This window comes from Toxorhynchites rutilus, chromosome 1 (genome assembly GCF_029784135.1).
Source record: "Toxorhynchites rutilus septentrionalis strain SRP chromosome 1, ASM2978413v1, whole genome shotgun sequence".
Lineage (NCBI taxonomy): Eukaryota > Metazoa > Arthropoda > Insecta > Diptera > Culicidae > Toxorhynchites > Toxorhynchites rutilus.
In genome coordinates, this window is record NC_073744.1 from 46,108,176 (window position 1) to 46,132,518 (window position 24,343).

General features: G+C 38.0%; 1 protein-coding gene and 1 long non-coding RNA gene across 3 annotated transcripts; one reads left to right on the top strand and one right to left on the bottom strand.

Annotated features, from left to right (window-relative positions):
- Window positions 1-349: 349 nt before the first annotated feature.
- Window positions 350-3,110, bottom strand: LOC129763453 (uncharacterized). Its single transcript, XR_008740930.1, has 4 exons — window positions 2,740-3,110; window positions 2,482-2,559; window positions 1,402-2,420; window positions 350-1,336 (listed from the first exon to the last, which is right to left on the bottom strand). It is a non-coding gene; the product is annotated as an uncharacterized LOC129763453 (long non-coding RNA).
- Window positions 2,865-23,467, top strand: LOC129763440 (zinc finger protein 892-like). Of its 2 annotated transcripts, none has more exons than XM_055762508.1 (9): window positions 2,865-3,043; window positions 20,667-21,823; window positions 21,882-21,965; window positions 22,024-22,107; window positions 22,165-22,248; window positions 22,307-22,390; window positions 22,448-22,531; window positions 22,588-22,671; window positions 22,741-23,467. In XM_055762508.1, exons 1-9 carry the CDS (start codon window positions 3,021-3,023, stop codon window positions 23,064-23,066), a joined length of 2,010 nt encoding a protein of 669 aa, XP_055618483.1. In that variant the 5' UTR covers window positions 2,865-3,020; the 3' UTR covers window positions 23,067-23,467. The 2 variants fall into 2 exon arrangements, with proteins under 2 accessions (XP_055618483.1, XP_055618484.1); XM_055762509.1 differs by having other exon boundaries at window positions 21,885-21,965.
- The last annotated feature ends 876 nt before the right edge of the window (window positions 23,468-24,343 follow it).

Below are 24,343 nucleotides of genomic sequence, written 5' to 3' on the forward strand. Positions count from 1 at the left end.
ACTTGTTCAGTGCCTAGATTTCCATTTCACCCCCTATATCTTCCGGTTAGACGTAGTCCTACGTCAAAATTCACACGGATTCTGAATGAAATCACGGAGGAATTTATGACCTGTTAGTTTTTTGCCTCGAGTTCAATTATGTGAGAAAAAATAACCGGAAAAACAGGTTCAAATCAACAAAATTTATAAATTTGTTAAATTTTATGAGCAAAATGCCATGATTCTGCACGCTATTTTATCTGTGTGATTATTTTTCGTGTACGGAACTAACAATACAGCTCACCTGTAATATATGTCGGATCAAGTTGGACCCAAGATGTATAGAAGTATTACTAAGGTGAGTCCGTATTTTCAGTAAGTTAGCGAGGGGAGTGGTAAGTGGCGGAGAGTGTGAGAGGGGATTGTTTACCAAAGAAGGCGGAAGAGGGATCATTGATACACTGATACACACACTATCACAAGTCATCATCGTATGCGTGACGCTATTATTCCGCCACCTTGAGAGCTTTATCTGTCTGTTCAAGGGATCTTTTCTCACGCAATTAGTTTTTCAATCCGGAAGATCTTGGCTCTTTACGTTTTATTACTCTATTTATACTCAGTTGTCGTCGGTATCAGATGGCAGCTAAATATTAATCAGATTGAGAATCATCAAATGTTCTGTGCCGATATGCTGATGTTTGCTTATTTAATTAGTTTAAATATGCAGATCAAATTCAAATTAGTTCAGAATAAATAGCACATCCTAAACATTTTTCTCGCATAAAATATCGGCATAACATAATGACACAACATTCATTGATCAAAAACACAAAAACGATATTACTGTACATTGTATATTACAGATTAACATCGAACACATTGATCCCCTTTGATTCAAAAATTCGTCATCACGTCCCGCACCCCAAGGCAATCCGAGAATTGCTCGGTTCGCGCAGCAACTTCGACATAAATTCCCCAGCACTCGCATTCAGAAAACCTTGATAGTCAACCTTCAGCCGTCGAATCTTATCGTATCTATGGTATCTGTCCTCGGTCGTTTCTGACTCGAACGGTGGAAAACTTGAAGTACAGAATGCCCAAACAAGATTATCCATCACTGGAGGAGCAGTTGGACGGCTAAACATCCATGCCCAGTAATAACACAAATGCAGTCTCATCCGTAGTCATTAGCGTCACTTTCAGAGAGTGGATGGCAAGATTCAGTAGTACTATTTATTATTCATTTAACTTTTAGTTGCATTGTTATTATTGTAATTATTTCATATCGGCGTTGTTTCATTCGTCCATTGTTTACTGCATTGCCAAACATGAGCACAATATCCTCAGCTCAATCCTGAAATTGAAAATTAAGAGATGAACGGGTAATTATTTACCTTCAGGAAAATTCAAAATTATTACCTCCAGCATCTCTGAATTGACAGAAGTTCGATGATGTTTCTAGCACATTAGTTCCTGCATTTTCAAGGATCGTTTATTTTTCTTCAGTCCAGGTTGTGTTAGTATAATTTGTAGCCTACTGCGCTTCAGAGATTCATCTTGATTTTCCAGCAGATTTAAATTGTTCTGGCCAAGAATATCTCTCACGCCTCGGCATTCACAATGCTGTATTCGATGTATGATATAATCGTTGCGGTCCGAGTCAGCAGAAAAATCTGAGTTTCTATTCGGCAAATTTCGGGTTGCAGAGGTTTTGTTTTTGATTCACAACTGATGCCCGGGGAGCATAATGCCCGATCAAGTTCAGGCCGACTCCACCAGCTTTCGCACTCAATAGGAAGATAAAATTATCCGTTGCGGGGCTGTTGAAGTTGGAACAAAATTTTTCTTCTAGGTTATAAAGGAGTTGATCTATCCAATCGTAACCTTCGTATTCCCCATAATCATATCCAACGTTTTAATGTAGTGAGGCACAATCACGATTTTCTATTGTTGTACGAGTGAGACTCACAAGAACGCTAACACTGTTTTGATGAATGGTTTTGTTACTATTTTATTCATGTCGCAGGAAGATACAGGATCAATTCGAGCGACATTGTAATTAACTTGTGAACTACGACACCCACTTCCTGCACTCATGGTTGGAAGGAAAACGCATCATAAATGCCTCAAATATCACATCTCGAAGTGTTTCCTTCCCAATGTACACCTCCAGTGGCAAGTAATCCAGCACGCCGGACATCGTTTTCCGTCGATTCAAGTGGGTGTGAGGCGGCCAATTTCACTTTGTCATCGTCTGAATGTTCTCCGGTCTCAGAACGGGATGAGTATCATTGATTGTGTAGCAATAATTAAAAGTATCCGCTACTTGGTAAATGTATTCACTCGACTCTCTCTCGGGCGATTGTTTCCAATATTTTTACAAGCTCTAGCGCCAAATGTTGTGGAGCCAGGTTTAGAAAGGAAGAATATGAGGATACCTGGAGAGCAAACAAATGTAAACATGATAAACTTAAACGGAAATCGCCAATAGATACTCACTTCAACCGGCATTACTCTCCAATTCCTGCCAAATCTGCTTTTCTGAACGTCCTTGTGTACTTTTTCGTGCCGAATAAGCTAGATAAAATAAAATAAAGACCACAAGATAATACTTGCTTCCACAAAAGAGAAGTCTATAATGCAAATGGCCGTATCGCATAGCAACTTGTTCATAAGCAACGTATTGTGTTTTGTTTGTAAACATAACACAGTAGACTTTCAAGATGGCTGCAGAGGGGTTTTGTCAGATTGGCTCACCTAGTAGTAATACTTCTATTCATCTTGGTTGGACCACGACAACAATACATTTATTCACCTTAGTTTGAAAATATTTTAAAAATTCTCCTGGCATCACTGGTTTATTTACTTATGGTTTTTTGCTGAAGTTGTCATTCAAACAATTCCAGAGATTCGAATAATACGCTTGTTTTGTTTGCCTCTGAAATAAAAAAGAAAGTTTTAGCTTTTCCGTGTTATAATTAAAAAGTTTTAAAGCCTTGAATTCATTATAATAAACGGAATTGCACCGGAGAAGCGAGATGGCACTCGTGAGCAACAACCTGTAAGTTAATTGGGGAAAAATTTAGTCAACCGCACCATTGCCGGCCGATATTGAGGGCATAGAATATTTTATAAGAGTTGGCAAAAAAAAGTTCCACCTCAATGAACCATTTAGCGGAATCATTTATTTTGCAGGTGAACGTTTCTATTTTGCAAATTATCCGAATGCGTTCGAAGATTGTACAATGCCTACACGGCGACATGGCCTCCTTGTATATTCTGTTTTTCCTCCGATGGCATGAACGTTCAAAGAGGAACTTGCGCTGTCTTAACGTAGGGTAAATGATATTGATTTGTCCGATTTAGGGTGTTTTCACGCAACTATTAAAAGCAAATCGATTTTACTTCATGCAAATCTGATGCAATCCAGAATCCAGTGTTGTTGAACAGCCCCAAGTCTCTAGTTTGCTAAGACTACCATAAACAGTACCAAATTTCTAAGTTTTTAACGATTTTTTTCGAAGAGAAATTATGAGCATGGTTTGTTTACCTCTGATCATGGTTTGTCCGGTTTTAGAAATCATGAAAGAAACGAATTTCCAAGTGAATGTTGCATTTATCATTACTTGAGTTTACTGTCACCATATTGATTCATCCAGAAATCAGGCTTTCTTCAGAATATTGCCTTGGGCATTTTAAACGTGAACAACACTTAATACAGGAAAACTTTATTTTTGCTTCGCGCGACGGACAACAAAACTAAATAAACAAACTGCTGCACGACAAGCGGCCATAGAAATCATGTGGACAAACCAACATCACTGAATCGGACAAACCATGATCAGAATGGAGGTCATCGAGATGCATTTATTACATGATATAGATATATAAATCTGATCCAAATGGTGTGCAAGCATGAAGTTTACAATATTTGTAAGATTTATAATCCAGAAAAGGTCTGAATACGTACCAAGCAATCATCTGATGATTGATTAAAAGTTAGCTCAAATGAGTTTGGAAACATTGACACAGGTGCGCTGAATAAGAGTATTCAAAAAAGTTGACAAACCAAGTTCATATTTTCGCCTGGACCAACATCATTTATCTTAGTAATACTTTTTTATTAGTACCTCATCGTAATTTCTATACCAAATAACGCGGCTTGAATATATTCTGAGTGGCAAGCTCTAGAATACGCAAAACCATAGCGCAAGTTGGGAGTTTTTTTTTCAAGGAAAAATTTCATTTTTCTGGCCATAACGGGAATCGAAATCGAACCCAGGACATGGTATGTGTGACGCGAACCCTTCGCCCACAGGTCTACAGTAGAACCCCGATTATCCGCACAATAGTCTGTCATCTTGGATAACTCCGAAAGTCTGGAACCGGCCCTACCGAGGAGGTTTAGAGCGATTGAAAATTTTTGTGATTTCACTGATGAATATCATACAAAATTAACTGAGCATAATAACACACGATTCTTTTCTCTTTGACCTTCTATCGAGAGGCTTAGTATTTTTGGCGAATTGCATTTCTTTTTTTTCACGTTTCACATTCACATGTACTATGCGATCTATTTGGAAACCCGTGGCTCAAAATATGGAGGATTTTGACGTAGGACTACGTCTTTCATTTCTATACCGGGGTGTAAAATCAAAGTTTCGAAAACGAAAGCGTTACGCCGGAGACCGAGATTTTGAGCGTTAATAGCTCCTAAACAACTGAACGAAATGGTATGATAAACACTTCATTCGAAAGATAAAATGTCTACGCGATATATACTTGTTACTTTTTGATCCAAAAACTTGTTTCAATAGTCGTAAAATTGCTTTCAAAACAGGCTATTGAAATCACCAATCGGTATATAAGCGAGCGACGCTCGGAAATCCACTCAGTTCTAATTGAACAGCGATTGGAGCATGTTGTCGCTGTTGCGGTGAAGCTCTTTATTTATCATGAAAGCGCGGATGAACGGTGTCACCAAGAGCCTGTTTGTGCACCCTAGGCCAGAAGGGAATCTATCAGGAGGAGAGTGATGCCACAAACGGTTCCCTGGGAAGACATCGCTACACACACATACACGCGCGGCTATTAACAGGTGGTTATCGAGTTGGCATTAACCACTGGTGGGCTTCCAGTATCGAGGAAAATGTGGAAATATCTAATCGTTACTTAAAATAATCTGCCAGTTCCTTTGGGAATTTTCAAAATATATTCATGTGAAAGAGTTTAATTGAATGTTTTCTATCCATGTTACACTGTGACCAAATATGTTTCAACCAAGTGCTATTAACAGGTGGTTATCGAGTTGGCATTAACCACTGGTGGGCTTCCAGTATCGAGGAAAATGTGGAAATATCTAATCGTTACTGAAAATAATCTGCCAGTTCCTCTGGGAATTTTCAAAATATATTCATGTGAAAGAGTTTAATTGAATGTTTTCTATCCATGTAACACTGTGACCAAATATGTTTCAATCAAGTGCTATTAACAGGTGGTTATCGAGTTGGCATTAACCACTGGTGGGCTTCCAGTATCGAGGAAAATGTGGAAATAACTAATCGTTACTGAAAAAAAACAGGAAGTGGGTTATATCTATGGTATAACCGCAAGGGTGACGTAGGACTATCGTTGATTTAGAGATCATTTGTTTGAAGTTGAATCTGAATTCATTCTGAATGAATGAATATTTGGAGAACTTCGAAAACGAGAGCGTTACGTTGGAGGCACAAGGTTTTATGCATCCAATATTGGATACGGAAATATCCTACTGATGGGGAAGAATAATCTTCTGAAGCTATCCTGTTAATTGCGATTGATTGAAAAACCACAAAACCAAATGTATTTGGTCACAGTGTTACATGGATAGAAAACATTCAATTAAACTCTTTCACATGAATATATTTTGAAAATTCCCAAAGGAACTGGCAGATTATTTTCAGTAACGATTAGATATTTCCACATTTTCCTCGATACTGGAAGCCCACCAGTGGTTAATGCCAACTCGATAACCACCTGTTAATAGCACTTGATTGAAACATATTTGGTCACAGTGTAACATGGATAGAAAACTTCAATTAAACTCTTTCACATGAATATATTTTGAAAATTCCCAAAGGAACTGGCAGATTATTTTCCAGCAATGATTAGATCTTTCCGGAACTTTCTCGATGCTGAATGGCATCCTAACGGAAAGAGTTCTGCGCGTGTATGTGTCGACCCTTCGCCGTCCACCTCCTCCAGCACGTTAGGCAGCGATGTTGTCTTGTCGATGTCCTCACGAAAAATGAATGTGTCTCACCACCAGAATATCGCTTAAGTATGCTTTTTGTGTGTGATTGAATCGAGAGAAGGTGTGGTTTACGATGGCAATTTGGAAGGCAAACTAGAGGGGAATGAACTCTCTGAGATCGGAATTTTCGGCGACTGAGCAATAATCGATTGCGGGCGCATACAATATTGGATACGGAAATATCCTACTGATTGGGAAGAATAATCTTCTGAAGCTATCCTGTTAATTGCGATTGATTGAAAAACCACAAAACCAAATGTATTTGGTCACAGTGTTACATGGATAGAAAACATTCAATTAAACTCTTTCACATGAATATATTTTGAAAATTTCCAAAGGAACTGGCAGATTATTTTCAGTAACGATTAGATATTTCCACATTTTCCTCGATACTGGAAGCCCACCAGTGGTTAATGCCAACTCGATAACCACCTGTTAATAGCACTTGATTGAAACATATTTGGTCACAGTGTAACATGGATAGAAAACTTCAATTAAACTCTTTCACATGAATATATTTTGAAAATTCCCAAAGGAACTGCCAGATTATTTTCCAGCAATGATTAGATCTTTCCGGAACTTTCTCGATGCTGAATGGCATCCTAACGGAAAGAGTTCTGCGCGTGTATGTGTCGATCCTTCGCCGTCCACCTCCTCCAGCACGTTAGGCAACGATGTTGTCTTGTCGATGTCCTCACGAAAAATGAATGTGTCTCACCACCAGAATATCGCTTAAGTATGCTTTTTGTGTGTGATTGAATCGAGAGAAGGTGTGGTTTACGATGGCAATTTGGAAGGCAAACTAGAGGGGAATGAACTCTCTGACTTCGGAACTTTCGGCGACTGAGCAATAATCGATTGCGGGCGCATACAATATTGGATACGGAAATATCCTACTGATGGGGAAGAATAATCTTCTGAAGCTATCCTGTTAATTGCGATTGATTGAAAAACCACAAAACCAAATGTATTTGGTCACAGTGTTACATGGATAGAAAACATTCAATTAAACTCTTTCACATGAATATATTTTGAAAATTCCCAGAGGAACTGGCAGATTATTTTCAGTAACGATTAGATATTTCCACATTTTTCTCGATACTGGAAGCCCACCAGTGGTTAATGCCAACTCGATAACCACCTGTTAATAGCACTTGATTGAAACATATTTGGTCACAGTGTTACATGGATAGAAAACATTCAATTAAACTCTTTCACATGAATATATTTTGAAAATTCCCAGAGGAACTGGCAGATTATTTTCAGTAACGATTAGATATTTCCACATTTTCCTCGATACTGGAAGCCCACCAGTGGTTAATGCCAACTCGATAACCACCTGTTAATAGCACTTGATTGAAACATATTTGGTCACAGTGTTACATGGATAGAAAACATTCAATTAAACTCTTTCACATGAATATATTTTGAAAATTCCCAGAGGAACTGGCAGATTATTTTCAGTAACGATTAGATATTTCCACATTTTCCTCGATACTGGAAGCCCACCAGTGGTTAATGCCAACTCGATAACCACATGTTAATAGCACTTGGTTGAAACATATTTGGTCACAGTGTAACCTGGATAGAAAACATTCAATTAAACTCTTTCACATGAATATATTTTGAAAATTCCCAAAGGAACTGGCAGATTATTTTCCAGCAATGATTAGATCTTTCCGGAACTTTCTCGATGCTGAATGGCATCCTAACGGAAAGAGTTCTGCGCGTGTATGTGTCGATCCTTCGCCGTCCACCTCCTCCAGCACGTTAGGCAACGATGTTGTCTTGTCGATGTCCTCACGAAAAATGAATGTGTCTCACCACCAGAATATCGCTTAAGTATGCTTTTTGTGTGTGATTGAATCGAGAGAAGGTGTGGTTTACGATGGCAATTTGGAAGGCAAACTAGAGGGGAATGAACTCTCTGAGCTCGGAACTTTCGGCGACTGAGCAATAATCGATTGCGGGCGCATACAATATTGGATACGGAAATATCCTACTGATGGGGAAGAATAATCTTCTGAAGCTATCCTGTTAATTGCGATTGATTGAAAAACCACAAAACCAAATGTATTTGGTCACAGTGTTACATGGATAGAAAACATTCAATTAAACTCTTTCACATGAATATATTTTGAAAATTCCCAAAGGAACTGGCAGATTATTTTCAGTAACGATTAGATATTTCCACATTTTCCTCGATACTGGAAGCCCACCAGTGGTTAATGCCAACTCGATAACCACCTGTTAATAGCACTTGATTGAAACATATTTGGTCACAGTGTAACATGGATAGAAAACTTCAATTAAACTCTTTCACATGAATATATTTTGAAAATTCCCAAAGGAACTGCCAGATTATTTTCCAGCAATGATTAGATCTTTCCGGAACTTTCTCGATGCTGAATGGCATCCTAACGGAAAGAGTTCTGCGCGTGTATGTGTCGATCCTTCGCCGTCCACCTCCTCCAGCACGTTAGGCAACGATGTTGTCTTGTCGATGTCCTCACGAAAAATGAATGTGTCTCACCACCAGAATATCGCTTAAGTATGCTTTTTGTGTGTGATTGAATCGAGAGAAGGTGTGGTTTACGATGGCAATTTGGAAGGCAAACTAGAGGGGAATGAACTCTCTGACTTCGGAACTTTCGGCGACTGAGCAATAATCGATTGCGGGCGCATACAATATTGGATACGGAAATATCCTACTGATGGGGAAGAATAATCTTCTGAAGCTATCCTGTTAATTGCGATTGATTGAAAAACCACAAAACCAAATGTATTTGGTCACAGTGTTACATGGATAGAAAACATTCAATTAAACTCTTTCACATGAATATATTTTGAAAATTCCCAGAGGAACTGGCAGATTATTTTCAGTAACGATTAGATATTTCCACATTTTTCTCGATACTGGAAGCCCACCAGTGGTTAATGCCAACTCGATAACCACCTGTTAATAGCACTTGATTGAAACATATTTGGTCACAGTGTTACATGGATAGAAAACATTCAATTAAACTCTTTCACATGAATATATTTTGAAAATTCCCAGAGGAACTGGCAGATTATTTTCAGTAACGATTAGATATTTCCACATTTTCCTCGATACTGGAAGCCCACCAGTGGTTAATGCCAACTCGATAACCACCTGTTAATAGCACTTGATTGAAACATATTTGGTCACAGTGTTACATGGATAGAAAACATTCAATTAAACTCTTTCACATGAATATATTTTGAAAATTCCCAGAGGAACTGGCAGATTATTTTCAGTAACGATTAGATATTTCCACATTTTCCTCGATACTGGAAGCCCACCAGTGGTTAATGCCAACTCGATAACCACATGTTAATAGCACTTGGTTGAAACATATTTGGTCACAGTGTAACCTGGATAGAAAACATTCAATTAAACTCTTTCACATGAATATATTTTGAAAATTCCCAAAGGAACTGGCAGATTATTTTCCAGCAATGATTAGATCTTTCCGGAACTTTCTCGATGCTGAATGGCATCCTAACGGAAAGAGTTCTGCGCGTGTATGTGTCGATCCTTCGCCGTCCACCTCCTCCAGCACGTTAGGCAACGATGTTGTCTTGTCGATGTCCTCACGAAAAATGAATGTGTCTCACCACCAGAATATCGCTTAAGTATGCTTTTTGTGTGTGATTGAATCGAGAGAAGGTGTGGTTTACGATGGCAATTTGGAAGGCAAACTAGAGGGGAATGAACTCTCTGAGCTCGGAACTTTCGGCGACTGAGCAATAATCGATTGCGGGCGCATACAATATTGGATACGGAAATATCCTACTGATGGGGAAGAATAATCTTCTGAAGCTATCCTGTTAATTGCGATTGATTGAAAAACCACAAAACCAAATGTATTTGGTCACAGTGTTACATGGATAGAAAACATTCAATTAAACTCTTTCACATGAATATATTTGGAAAATTCCCAAAGGAACTGGCAGATTATTTTCAGTAACGATTAGATATTTCCACATTTTCCTCGATACTGGAAGCCCACCAGTGGTTAATGCCAACTCGATAACCACCTGTTAATAGCACTTGATTGAAACATATTTGGTCACAGTGTAACATGGATAGAAAACATTCAATTAAACTCTTTCACATGAATATATTTTGAAAATTCCCAGAGGAACTGGCAGATTATTTTCAGTAACGATTAGTTATTTCCACATTTTCCTCGATACTGGAAGCCCACCAGTGGTTAATGCCAACTCGATAACCACCTGTTAATAGCACTTGATTGAAACATATTTGGTCACAGTGTTACATGGATAGAAATCATTCAATTAAACTCTTTCACATGAATATATTTTGAAAATTCCCAAAGGAACTGGCAGATTATTTTCCAGCAATGATTAGATCTTTCCGGAACTTTCTCGATGCTGAATGGCATCCTAACGGAAAGAGTTCTGCGCGTGTATGTGTCGATCCTTCGCCGTCCACCTCCTCCAGCACGTTAGGCAACGATGTTGTCTTGTCGATGTCCTCACGAAAAATGAATGTGTCTCACCACCAGAATATCGCTTAAGTATGCTTTTTGTGTGTGATTGAATCGAGAGAAGGTGTGGTTTACGATGGCAATTTGGAAGGCAAACTAGAGGGGAATGAACTCTCTGACTTCGGAACTTTCGGCGACTGAGCAATAATCGATTGCGGGCGCATACAATATTGGATACGGAAATATCCTACTGATGGGGAAGAATAATCTTCTGAAGCTATCCTGTTAATTGCGATTGATTGAAAAACGACAAAACCAAATGTATTTGGTCACAGTGTTACATGGATAGAAAACATTCAATCAAACTCTTTCACATGAATATATTTTGAAAATTCCCAAAGGAACTGGCAGATTATTTTCAGTAACGATTAGATATTTCCACATTTTCCTCGATACTGGAAGCCCACCATTGGTTAATGCCAACTCGATAACCACCTGTTAATAGCACTTGATTGAAACATATTTGGTCACAGTGTAACATGGATAGAAAACATTCAATTAAACTCTTTCACATGAATATATTTTGAAAATTCCCAGAGGAACTGGCAGATTATTTTCAGTAACGATTAGATATTTCCACATTTTCCTCGATACTGGAAGCCCACCAGTGGTTAATGCCAACTCGAGAACCACCTGTTAATAGCCGCGCGTGTATGTGTGTGTAGCGATGTCTTCCCAGGGAACCGTTTGTGGCATCACTCTCCTCCTGATAGATTCCCTTCTGGCCTAGGGTGCACAAACAGGCTCTTGGTGACACCTTTCATCCGCGCTTTCATGATAAATAAAGAGCTTCACCGCAACAGCGACAACATGCTCCAATCGCTGTTCAATTAGAACTGAGTGGATTTCCGAGCGCCGCTCGCTTATATACCGATTGGTGATTTCAATAGCCTGTTTTGAAAGCAATTTTAAGACTATTGAAACAAGTTTTTGGATTAAAAAGTAACAAGTATATAACGCGTAGACATTTTATCTTTCGAATGAAGTGTTTATCATACCATTTCGTTCAGTTGTTTAGGAGCTATTAACGCTCAAAATCTCGGTCTCCGGCGTAACGCTTTCGTTTTCGAAACTTTGATTTTACACTCCGGTATAGAAATGAAAGACGTAGTCCTATGTCAATAATCTGCCAGTTCCTCTGGGAATTTTCAAAATATATTCATGTGAAAGAGTTTAATTGAATGTTTTATATCCATGTAACACTGTGACCAAATATGTTTCAATCAAGTGCTATTAACAGGTGGTTATCGAGTTGGTATTAACCACTGGTGGGCTTCCAGTATCGAGGAAAATGTGGAAATAACTAATCGTTACTGAAAATAATCTGCCAGTTCCTCTGGGAATTTTCAAAATATATTCATGTGAAAGAGTTTAATTGAATGTTTTCTATCCATGTTACACTGTGACCAAATATGTTTCAATCAAGTGCTATTAACAGGTGGTTATCGAGTTGGCATTACATTCAATTAAACTCTTTCACATGAATATATTTTGAAAATTCCCAGAGGAACTGGCAGATTATTTTCAGTAACGATTAGTTATTTCCACATTTTCCTCGATACTGGAAGCCCACCAGTGGTTAATGCCAACTCGATAACCACCTGTTAATAGCACTTGATTGAAACATATTTGGTCACAGTGTTACATGGATAGAAATCATTCAATTAAACTCTTTCACATGAATATATTTTGAAAATTCCCAAAGGAACTGGCAGATTATTTTCCAGCAATGATTAGATCTTTCCGGAACTTTCTCGATGCTGAATGGCATCCTAACGGAAAGAGTTCTGCGCGTGTATGTGTCGATCCTTCGCCGTCCACCTCCTCCAGCACGTTAGGCAACGATGTTGTCTTGTCGATGTCCTCACGAAAAATGAATGTGTCTCACCACCAGAATATCGCTTAAGTATGCTTTTTGTGTGTGATTGAATCGAGAGAAGGTGTGGTTTACGATGGCAATTTGGAAGGCAAACTAGAGGGGAATGAACTCTCTGACTTCGGAACTTTCGGCGACTGAGCAATAATCGATTGCGGGCGCATACAATATTGGATACGGAAATATCCTACTGATGGGGAAGAATAATCTTCTGAAGCTATCCTGTTAATTGCGATTGATTGAAAAACCACAAAACCAAATGTATTTGGTCACAGTGTTACATGGATAGAAAACATTCAATCAAACTCTTTCACATGAATATATTTTGAAAATTCCCAAAGGAACTGGCAGATTATTTTCAGTAACGATTAGATATTTCCACATTTTCCTCGATACTGGAAGCCCACCATTGGTTAATGCCAACTCGATAACCACCTGTTAATAGCACTTGATTGAAACATATTTGGTCACAGTGTAACATGGATAGAAAACATTCAATTAAACTCTTTCACATGAATATATTTTGAAAATTCCCAGAGGAACTGGCAGATTATTTTCAGTAACGATTAGATATTTCCACATTTTCCTCGATACTGGAAGCCCACCAGTGGTTAATGCCAACTCGATAACCACCTGTTAATAGCCGCGCGTGTATGTGTGTGTAGCGATGTCTTCCCAGGGAACCGTTTGTGGCATCACTCTCCTCCTGATAGATTCCCTTCTGGCCTAGGGTGCACAAACAGGCTCTTGGTGACACCTTTCATCCGCGCTTTCATGATAAATAAAGAGCTTCACCGCAACAGCGACAACATGCTCCAATCGCTGTTCAATTAGAACTGAGTGGATTTCCGAGCGCCGCTCGCTTATATACCGATTGGTGATTTCAATAGCCTGTTTTGAAAGCAATTTTAAGACTATTGAAACAAGTTTTTGGATTAAAAAGTAACAAGTATATAACGCGTAGACATTTTATCTTTCGAATGAAGTGTTTATCATACCATTTCGTTCAGTTGTTTAGGAGCTATTAACGCTCAAAATCTCGGTCTCCGGCGTAACGCTTTCGTTTTCGAAACTTTGATTTTACACTCCGGTATAGAAATGAAAGACGTAGTCCTATGTCAATAATCTGCCAGTTCCTCTGGGAATTTTCAAAATATATTCATGTGAAAGAGTTTAATTGAATGTTTTCTATCCATGTAACACTGTGACCAAATATGTTTCAATCAAGTGCTATTAACAGGTGGTTATCGAGTTGGCATTAACCACTGGTGGGCTTCCAGTATCGAGGAAAATGTGGAAATATCTAATCGTTACTGAAAATAATCTGCCAGTTCCTTTGGGAATTTTCAAAATATATTCATGTGAAAGAATTTAATTGAATGTTTTCTATCCATGTAACACTGTGACCAAATATGTTTCAATCAAGTGCTATTAACAGGTGGTTATCGAGTTGGCATTAACCACTGGTGGGCTTCCAGTATCGGAGAAAATGTGGAAATAACTAATCGTTACTGAAAATAATCTGCCAGTTCCTCTGAGAATTTTCAAAATATATTCATGTGAAAGAGTTTAATTGAATGTTTTCTATCCATGTAACACTGTGACCAAATATGTTTCAATCAAGTGCTATTAACAGATGGTTATCGAGTTGGCATTAACCACTGGTGGGCTTCCAGTATCGAGGAAAATGTGGAAATATCTAATCGTTACTGAAAATAATCTGCCAGTTCCTTTGGGAATTTTCAAAATATATTCATATGAAAGAGTTTAATTGAATGTTTTCTATCCATGTAACACTGTGACCAAATACATTTGGTTTTGTGGTTTTTCAATCAATCGCAATCAACAGGATAGCTTCTGAAGATTATTCTTCCCCATCAGTAGGATATTTCCGTATCCAATATTGGATGCATAAAACCTTGTGCCTCCAACGTAACGCTCTCGTTTTCGAAGTTCTCCAAATATTCATTCATTCAGAATGAATTCAGATTCAACTTCATACAAATGATCTCTATATCAACGAGAGTCCTACGTCACCCTTGCGGTTATACCATAGATATAACCCACTTCCTGTTTTTTTTAACAAGAAACCGGCTAGTTACTTTAATTGGCCTCGTTGAGAGAGACAATGTTGCTGTTAATTTTAATTAATTTATAAGAATTCTAAACATAGAGAGGATGTACTTTTTTTTCACCAATGAGGTGCAAACTATTCTTAAAATACTAGTTGATTCAAGTGAATACGAGGACTAAATTTCTTAAAACTGAGGATGCTGCGTTGGAGTACAATGGAAAATCATTTTTAAGTTATTTTAAGAGAAACACGGTAGAATAAATGGATTTTATTAAAGTCCATTCCGTCTGGTCTGACATTCTTCCTGTTGATATAGATGAAAACATTTCGTTTGATGAGTGAAAAATGTTTAAAGGAATTGAAATTAATTAGATAAAAATACAGAGCAAAGATTCTGTGCCAATTATGAATCATCAGGCGGAAATATTTTCAGAAATGGAGAACAAACTTCTAGAGTGTAAGGAATTCGTGAAGCAGATTGTTTATATTTTATGTCTGTCTGGTAGTACCGCACCAGTTGAAAGGATTTCTTTTATGAACTGTGTACTACGTTTTAAAAATCCTAAAACGGCTTGATATCGATTATCACACCCAGATCTCGAATAGAGTTTACACGCTCAAAGGAGACCGAGTTTGTACTATAGTCGAAGTGAATGAACGATTGTGTACGTGCGAACGAGATTATTTTCTTCACAATATTGATCTCCATACCATTGTTAGAACTCCAGCGTAGCAGTCCGGCATGTCTTCAGATCGCCCGCAAACAGCAGCAATTTTGATCGCATTCGTAGACACAGGTCATTCGCGAACAGGACATTGAGAAGTCCCAATATATTTCCCTGTAACACCGGAAGTAACCGCAAAGTTCTTCGAATGCGTTGAACCAAGTTTAACGTAAGCTCTGCGATCGGTAAGATATGATCGGATCTACTCAGTCAGCCCATTCAAGACATTTTGTCGACCATCAGCTCATGTGGAATTCTATCGAAGGCTTTAGAGAGGTCGACGTAGATGGAATCGACTTGGTCGCGTTTTTCTATGATCTTGTTCTATGTTTATGTTCTATGGTTACATGTCGTGGAGGGCTTCTTGTTAAACTCGTGCTGGTATTCACTTATAATCTGCGAATTTCTCAGCAGTACACCATGGATAATCCTCTCGATTTTTTTTTCTAATGAACGATATTTCTCAACTATGTTGATGCTCCCGGATTTGTGTATCGGAACTATAACGGCCACTTTCCACTCATCAGGAAAAGTTTTGCTCTGTAGTGATCGACTGAATAGCATGGCCATAGGATGCAAGAGAATCAGCACATTCTTTGAGGAAGAACGGCGGATACTCAAGTAGGATTTGCAATTGAAGTATTTTTTGCAAGTCTTTCGCAAACGGTTGCATAAATGACGAAACTCAGCAGGTCACCAAGGTTGGGGGGTTGATGCAGGGTCAAAACTCAAAATTTTCAGTTTTTTTCATCTTTGGTACCAAAATGTATAAAAAAAACATAAGAGGTGATGCGAAGGGGAAAAGCGCAATATTTTTGATTTAATAATGTGTGGTTTTTAAATGAACGATCGAAAATCAATACTAGAGATCAAAATATTATTTAAAATAGCGTAGTACAAATATTTTGCAATATAATTACATAGGTATACTTATTTAAAAAAACATCACTAATAATAAGTATTTGGCAACATAATTTGAGATTCTTATTGAAAAAAGCATCACAAGTTTTGCAAAATAAAATTCAAAAAATGCCTTCTTATGTATTGCTAGATATCGACTTCGCCTCCTTCCTCGTCTCCATAGGCTTCTTCATATTCTTCTTCTTCATCTTCGTCCTCAATCTAAATTTCTTCATCTTTCATCTGAACTTGGTCTTCAATCTGAACATCCTCTTCACCGGCATCATGAGAAGCTTGAATCTCTTCCTCGATGTTCAGTAAGTTCAGGACTTCTCCGCTTACAGCTGTTTTTCTCTTCGTTTGTTTCTTCCTCAATGTATGGGTCAGAGTTGATCAATAATCGATTCATTAGATCGGTATTGGCCCTCAATCGGGATGTCTTTAACGTAAAGCTTTCCCGATACCTTATTTAAAATTCATTTGAAGCTTCGGCTGCTTCCTCGGATGATTGCCCTAGAAATGTGTCATTTTTTCAAAAAAGCTAATTGGCTTTAATTTAATATAGCGATCATCAGAATCGGTCCAGTAGATCAAAAGTAGAAATTTTTTAAAAAAAGTCATTTTTTGGAAAGAAAGTAAAAAATGATTTTTGGAATATCGGCTCACTTTGAAAAATTATTACTCAAAAACGAAAAGAAAAACGCCTCTGTTTTCGACATATGTTATGTAACGAAAATAAGATAAAAAATCCTCTGGGAATCGGAATAGGAAGTGACCACTTCCATGACAAGACTTACGTGACCTGAGCACCAGAAAGTTGGATATTAAAAATAACATTTCAAAAGAACTAAAAGAATGATTCACTAGCAAACTGAGAAATTCGTACATAGCATTGGAACACTTGCGTCCTTCTAGTATAATAGTGCCTTAATTTTAAAAAGAGTTCCGGCATTCGTAAGCTTCATATATTGTTTGTGGCGGAAAGTTTTCAACCGAATATCGGGTAATGGATAGTAATAATAATGAATAATCTCGATAATCGCGACGAATCTAGTTTACTTTTCAAAACGTTAAAAGATTACATTAACTCATTCGGAGGAAATAAAGTGTTGCAGAAATCAGAATAAATTTCATATCGTGTTTCTATTGTACTGATATTTTTGCCATTGATAATAGTTTGCAGATCGAATAATCTTCGATGTTCAAAGATTTATCACTTTTGCCGAGGTTCTGCTATAGCTGGGTGAACTATTTTGTGAATGGTTCCAAAATCAGTTTGTTTCCGAAACTTGTCAGTTTTTAACAAAAGAAACTACATCCTCAAACCCTTGTATTAATATGATGGATAGCTGCTCTGCGCATCATTGAGGGGATTAAATTTTCTGTGATAATTGAATAATGAGCTTTTTCTACAAATGCCGAATGCAGTATCTATTGCTCAACCTGTACCTGTGAATAATTCGAAATATAAAACTAATCTACCGAGGAAAATTAGAATCCGCGATCATGTTAAATTCAGAAACACTGAACAATGCGCTAAAAAATGTTGAAGGATGTATTATTTTAGATTTTTTGACTATTCGAGTCTTGGAACCATGTTTATGGTTCCATGTCAAACTTGTTCATGATTCCAGCTCGTGAAACTCGAATAGTTTTTCTGTAACTCGAAGAAGAAAGAATGTGTCACAGTGTCACATGTTATCAGTATAGAAAATGGGCAATTAGAAAGGATTGAGGATATTGATTTTTAAGGAAGATGAAGAAGATGCATACAGATATCAACTGGAAATAACAACTCTGAAATATGTGATCACATAACATCAGCACTGCCCTAATCTCGCAAAGTGACGCAAGCGTCAAAAATGACATTTTTTTTTAGATCGATAAAGTATACCAAATCCTTTCAAACAACTGGGAAATTTTACAGAAATGTGAAAAAAATGACCCCGTAAAAGCTTGAAAAAGGAGTGGCTTATGATTCCAGCTCGTGAAACTCGAATAGTTTTCCTGTAACTCGAAGAAGAAAGAATGTGTCACAGTGTCACATGTTATCAGTATAGAAAATGGGCAATTAGAAAGGATTGAGGATATTGATTTTTAAGGAAGATGGAGAAGATGCATACAGATATCAACTGGAAATAACAACTCTGAAATATGTGATCACATAACATCAGCACTGCCCTAATCTTGCAAAGTGCGTAAAAATTGACATTTTACTTTTTTTTATAGATCGATAAAGTATACCAAATCCTTTCAAACAACTGCGAAATTTTACAGAAATGTGAAAAAACGACCCCGTAAAAGCTTGAAAAAGGAGTGGCGCAAGCACCTGTTCCGCTGTGATGCGGCGTAAGCGCCATTTCCTCTATGAAGGGACGTAGTTTGATTGTTATGCGAAGTTATTTTTTGATCTGTTCTGATAGCACAGGATGAACGAGCAGGGACAGCAAATTCCACATCTTCCGTAATGGACGTTCAGCATACTGAGAGTCACATGCTTTCTTCTTTGTAGAACTTTTTTTTTTCGAAAAGCTCGTCATGCCAAATATTTTAATCAAAAACATTCCATTCCCATGCAGTGCTACATTTATAATAGAAATGTAATTTTAAAACCACAAATCATGTACTTAGAAGCTCTGTTTGTATCTTGTCGAATATATAAATTCGTATAATCAAACTCAGCTTAAAGGAAATAACAGCGATTAAAATTTGTTGTTTCCACAACAAACTGGCGTTGGTAACATAGCTTAAATAAAACTACGTTTTTTCAAAAATCAAGCCGATGGTAATGTTTTTCCATCAAGTGTACACAATTTGTACAGATCAAATTTCCGTAATGTACGCGTATGCCGATTATACATGCAATTTTACGAAAAGTATCGTACTGAGGATTCTTACCTCTGGTGCTTGCGTCACTTTGTGAGATTACGGCAGAGCAGAAGACGATTCACACAGAATGACAGTAAATAAATCGTGTTATAAAATATTTAAATATTTTGCAAACAATGCAGATTTTTCATCCACCCGTTCAGTCAGAGCGAACCAAGTTCATTCTTTAATATAATCAAAATGTGTACCTCAGCCTCATGAACATAATACGATTAATTCACATTCTCATCTCTTATGGCTTTCTTATGGCATGCAATAGAAACATTCATGTCTTTGAAAAAATAGTAGTTGATAGTTGAAATGTAGATCCAGCATACAGTCCCAAACAAGTCCTTAAAATAAATCAAGCCTCTCGAGTAAAAATGGGACGCATTTTAATGAAAAATAATTCAGAATCAGAGTCATTGAAAAAGTGTTATTTCGTGTTCTCAACTTAATCTCGCCTGATATGCTCCTATTCCTGCTAAGCATTTCCGTCCAGAGTTATCCAACAAGAGCAGTTTTTTTATAATTTTATTTGCGATAATGAATGAAATAATAAAACACGGGTTTTCACTTTAAATAAACCTGAACAAATCCACAATCCACTTACTGAATCATATAATGAGCTTGAAAAACATGATTGCTTAATTTTTGTTTAATCAGGCATGCGGATGAGATTTGATTCTAGTAACTTTATATCTTAATTTGTCTTACATTGAATTAATTGTAGAGTTTCGATTGCATAGAAGAGTCGCATTATGGATTCGTGGTTCAACTCAGAAGCTGATCATAAAGGGTATCCGGAACATGCTCAAAATATGTTTGGATGTGATCAATGAGGTTCTGGTCAGTTATTCTAATAAATGAAACTTTCTGAATTCTGAGTAAGTAGAGGGGGGTCCGTATCTCCTAAACCCTACATCCAACTCACAATTTGTTGCTGAGAAACACACCGTCCAATTTTTTTTATCATATGTGGAACTTGGAAACAATAAAGTAAAAATATTTTCGCAATTTGGGTTTCAACAATTAATTTTTAATTGACAACACAATATTATTAAATTTTCATTTTTGAGAGCCGGAAATTTCATGAAATCATTCGGGAAAAAGTCGGAAAAAATGTGGGAATTCTAAAACTGAAATTGAGTGGCCACCCTGCATATTGGAGATAAAACACACATTTTTTAGTGCAAAAAACCTGTTTCGAATATATCACGTTTCCATTTTACCACGCGAAATTTTTTTTTGAGCGTGATATAATCGAGACGCAACTGTATATGTAAATTTTAGAGAAATTTAAAAATAAACAGAAGGAAATTTATTCAGTGTGGAACCGTGTGAAAAATAGAAAATGTCTCGTATTGTTTATATCTAAATGGCACTGATGTTCGACCAAATTATTCTTCGACAGTGAGGAATTTCATCACGCGCTGGCCCCAACTTATCACAATGAGCAGGAGCTGAAAACTGTAGTGCAGAAGTTGAGCAGTTATCCTACGAGCGTTATCCAATGTCGCCAAGATCTCGTTACCATTCACAACATTCCCGATAACGGCTTTCATAATTTGCCCAATGCCGGCCCGACCCCCATCAGGATAAAGTCAGAGATAATGGAAGATCACGACCCGCCGGATAGTGATAACATGTTTGACCCAATAGATGTCGACCCTATAGCAGTCTTAGGTCCATCGGAACAGAAAGCTGGAATGCAAATCAAGGGGGAAAACGGAGAGCTATTCTTCATCAACGAAATGGACGATGAAGGCGACAATGCGTTACTAGTTCCGATGACTAGAACAAATAAAAAAGGGAAAAAAGATTCCGGTGGTTCGAAGAAAAAAGTTAGCTCGCCTTCAGCGAGTCGTAAACGTAAGAAAACTATCGCGGACGACGGTTTGATGGAAGAGGACGACAATGCATTACTGGTTCCGGTCACTAGAACAAACAAAAAGAGGAAAAAAGACTCGAAAGGTTCAAAGAAAAAAATTCGCTCGCCTTCAGTTCGGCACAAACGTAAGAAAAGCGACGCGGACGATGGTTTGATGGAAGAAGGTGACAATGCATTACTAACTCCGATTACTAAAAAAAAGAAAAAAAAGAAAAAAGATTCGAAAGATTCACGGAGAAAAGTGCGCTCATCTTCACTCCGTCATAAACGTAAGAAAAACGTCGCGGACGATGACCCGATGGAAGAAGGTGAAAATGCATTGCTAACTCCAATCACTAAAAAAAATAAAAAGAAGAAAAAAGATTCGAGTGGTTCCAAGAAGAAAAATCGCTCGTCTTCAGTCCGTCATAAACGTAAGAAAAGCTTGACGGACGAAGATTGGACGAAAGATGATGACAGTCCATTGAAAAGTCCGGTTGATAAAAAACGTAAACGAAGAAAAAGGGACTTGGATGATTCGAAGAAAAAAGTACGCTCTTCATCAGTGCGTCGCAAACGTAAGAAAAGCATCGCGGACGAAGATTTGGTGACGGAAGACGATAATCCATTACAGAGTCCGTTGAAAAAATCCAGAAAATCTTCAGTCCGCCATAGACGTAAGAAAGACGACGTGAACAAAGGTTTGATAAAAGTTTGAAATGTGGTTATATATTAAAATTGACTGATAATTTATTTCAGAAGAGGATCCGCTCAAATGTAAAAAATGTGAACAAGTTTTTACCTCAAAACCCGAACTCAAACTGCACGGCAAAACTCACGTGGGTGGGTCGGAAAAAAAGTTTTATTCAATGAACCATTCAGCATAATCGTTTCTTTGCAGTTGAACGTTTCTATACTTGTCCACAGTGTCCGAAAGGGTTTAAGAATTCTGCGAAGCTCAAACAGCACATTCGAATTCATACGGGTTGGTAAAATAATGTTTCACTGCAATGGGCTATCCAGCAGAGTCTTTTCTTTGCAGGTGAATGTCCCTTCGCTTGTCCACATTGTCCGAAAGCGTTTAACCAAAAGACAACGCTCCAACGACACATTCTAATTCATACGGGTTGGTACAAAAAATGTTATACCACATTGAACTGTTCAGCAGAGTCATTCCTTTGCAGGTGAACGACCCCATATTTGTCCCCACTGTCCGAAAACGTATAAGGACCGTACACTACTCCATTACCACATTCGATCTCATACGGGTTGGTAAAGTGTGTTTTACTATAATTGACCATTCAACAGGGTCATTTTATTTGCAGGTGAACGTCCCTATCCTTGCCCACATTGTCCGAAGAAGTTTAAGAATTCTACAACGCTCAAATCGCACGTTCGAACTCATACGGGTTGGTATAGAATGTTTTACTGTAACGAACCATTCAGCAGAGTCATTTCTTTGTAGGTGAACGTCCTTATCTGTGTACACAATGTCCGAAAACGTTCAGTAATTGTTCAGCGCTCCAAACGCACGTTAGAACTCATACAGGTTAGTGAAGAAAGTTTGACCAATTTAATGAACCATTAAAATCAGGCTGTTTCATTCGTTCCTTTGCAGATGAGCATCCGTATACCTGTCCGCATTGCTCCAAAAACTTTAAGGTAGCTTCAGCGATGCGATTGCACATCAGGGTGCACACCGACGAGAGGCCATATGTTTGCGAGCTCTGCGGGAAGGCATTTACCCAGTGTCACAGCCTAAACAATCACCTTCGCCGCACACACAAACTCGATCCGAAGTTGCCGGTGACCGCCAATGAAAAGATAGCTGAAGCAACTGAAGCAACTGAAGACTCCGAATCCCCCCTTGACTGTACCACGAAAGACGTGAGATCGCTTTCGGAAGTCATCACGTCGCTCAGTGTGGGAAATAGCGCAGAATAGAGGAGAGTGTCTTTGTCAGTGAAAGTGGCAACGGTTTACCAAAAAAAAGTATCATGTTTTGTTTTTCTTAGTATTTTTGCATATTCTTACTTCTTTTGCATCGAACGGTCGATAAAATATTGAATCACAGGGGCCTACAATGAATAAAAAGTAGAAGAGTCTTTAACTAGGTCACGAACGGAAGCTCCACGTAAGACTGGTGTTCAGGACAATTGTTTTTGAAGTTAGATCTTTTCGTTTTTAAATGACAAACTGAATTTAATTTTCGTCCGCTATGAAAGCCGGACGAGGTGGCGTTATGAGCAACTTACAATTCGTCCGCCATGCGGTATACAAAACAAGGTAAACTACTTCAAATAGAACACAACTGGCTTGAATTTAAATATACGATGTCATCACCATCCGGCTGCATTCTCTCGATTTTTTGTTACATGTCTCATTTTCGTTCTCGTAGTGTTCGATAGAACGAATTTACACAATTGAATCGTTTGTTTGAGAAACCCCATAAACGCCATTTTTGTCAAAATTGACTTTGGCAGTTTGTGAGTCCTCAAGGGTACCTACATCGACTATAACAATTTCAGAAGAAGTTAGTTCTACGACCCCTTCTTAAATCGGGGTTAAAAATATTCGTTTGTTTGAGAAACCCCATAAGTCTATGTTTCTAATTATCACCACGGGTAACGATGCGATAGATATACAATTTCATTCATTGTTTACATCCGATCCGTGAGAAGTACACCCAGGTTTTTTTACACGGTTTATTTTGCGCGGTTTTTTACGAGGTTTTTTTTTACGCGGATTTTCCAATTAACTCCCCCTCAGCTCACATTTTTCTCTTATGTTCTCTTAGATCATATTACGGTAATTAGTACTTGTAACGGAGCTTAGGGCTGTAGAACGGGGCGGGGATTTTGACGGGCAGCTATTCGTGAATGGTTTTCCCTGTCTACTTAACTCTGAACGGTTTTACAGTGGTACTTCTCGTGCATCGGCAGTAGAGTATACAAATCACAAGGGAATCTTCTAGCAACAGCAGATGACCTCATTCGTGAGGAAAATCGAACTATAGCTACCAGTAGCCAACGAAATTGCAGAAAAAAACTTACTTCCGTTCAACGTAAGGATAGTCCCATTCGATATCTATCATTGGGCCCTATTATAGAAATCGAGTCGATAAGAATTTTGCTCGTTAGCTCTATTTTACTATGGGCCCTATTATAGAAATCGAGGCGATAAGAATTTTGCTCGTTAGACCTATTTTACTATTATAGAAA

What these genes read in the sequence shown, in the direction of transcription:
- LOC129763440 (XM_055762508.1), top strand. Translation starts at nt 3,021, where the DNA reads ATGGCACTCGTGAGCAACAACCT. An exon ending in CCACATTCGATCTCATACGG is followed by an intron (nt 22,391 to 22,447) that starts GTTGGTAAAGTG and finishes TTTTATTTGCAG; the next exon opens with GTGAACGTCCCTATCCTTGC. An exon ending in GCACGTTCGAACTCATACGG is followed by an intron (nt 22,532 to 22,587) that starts GTTGGTATAGAA and finishes ATTTCTTTGTAG; the next exon opens with GTGAACGTCCTTATCTGTGT.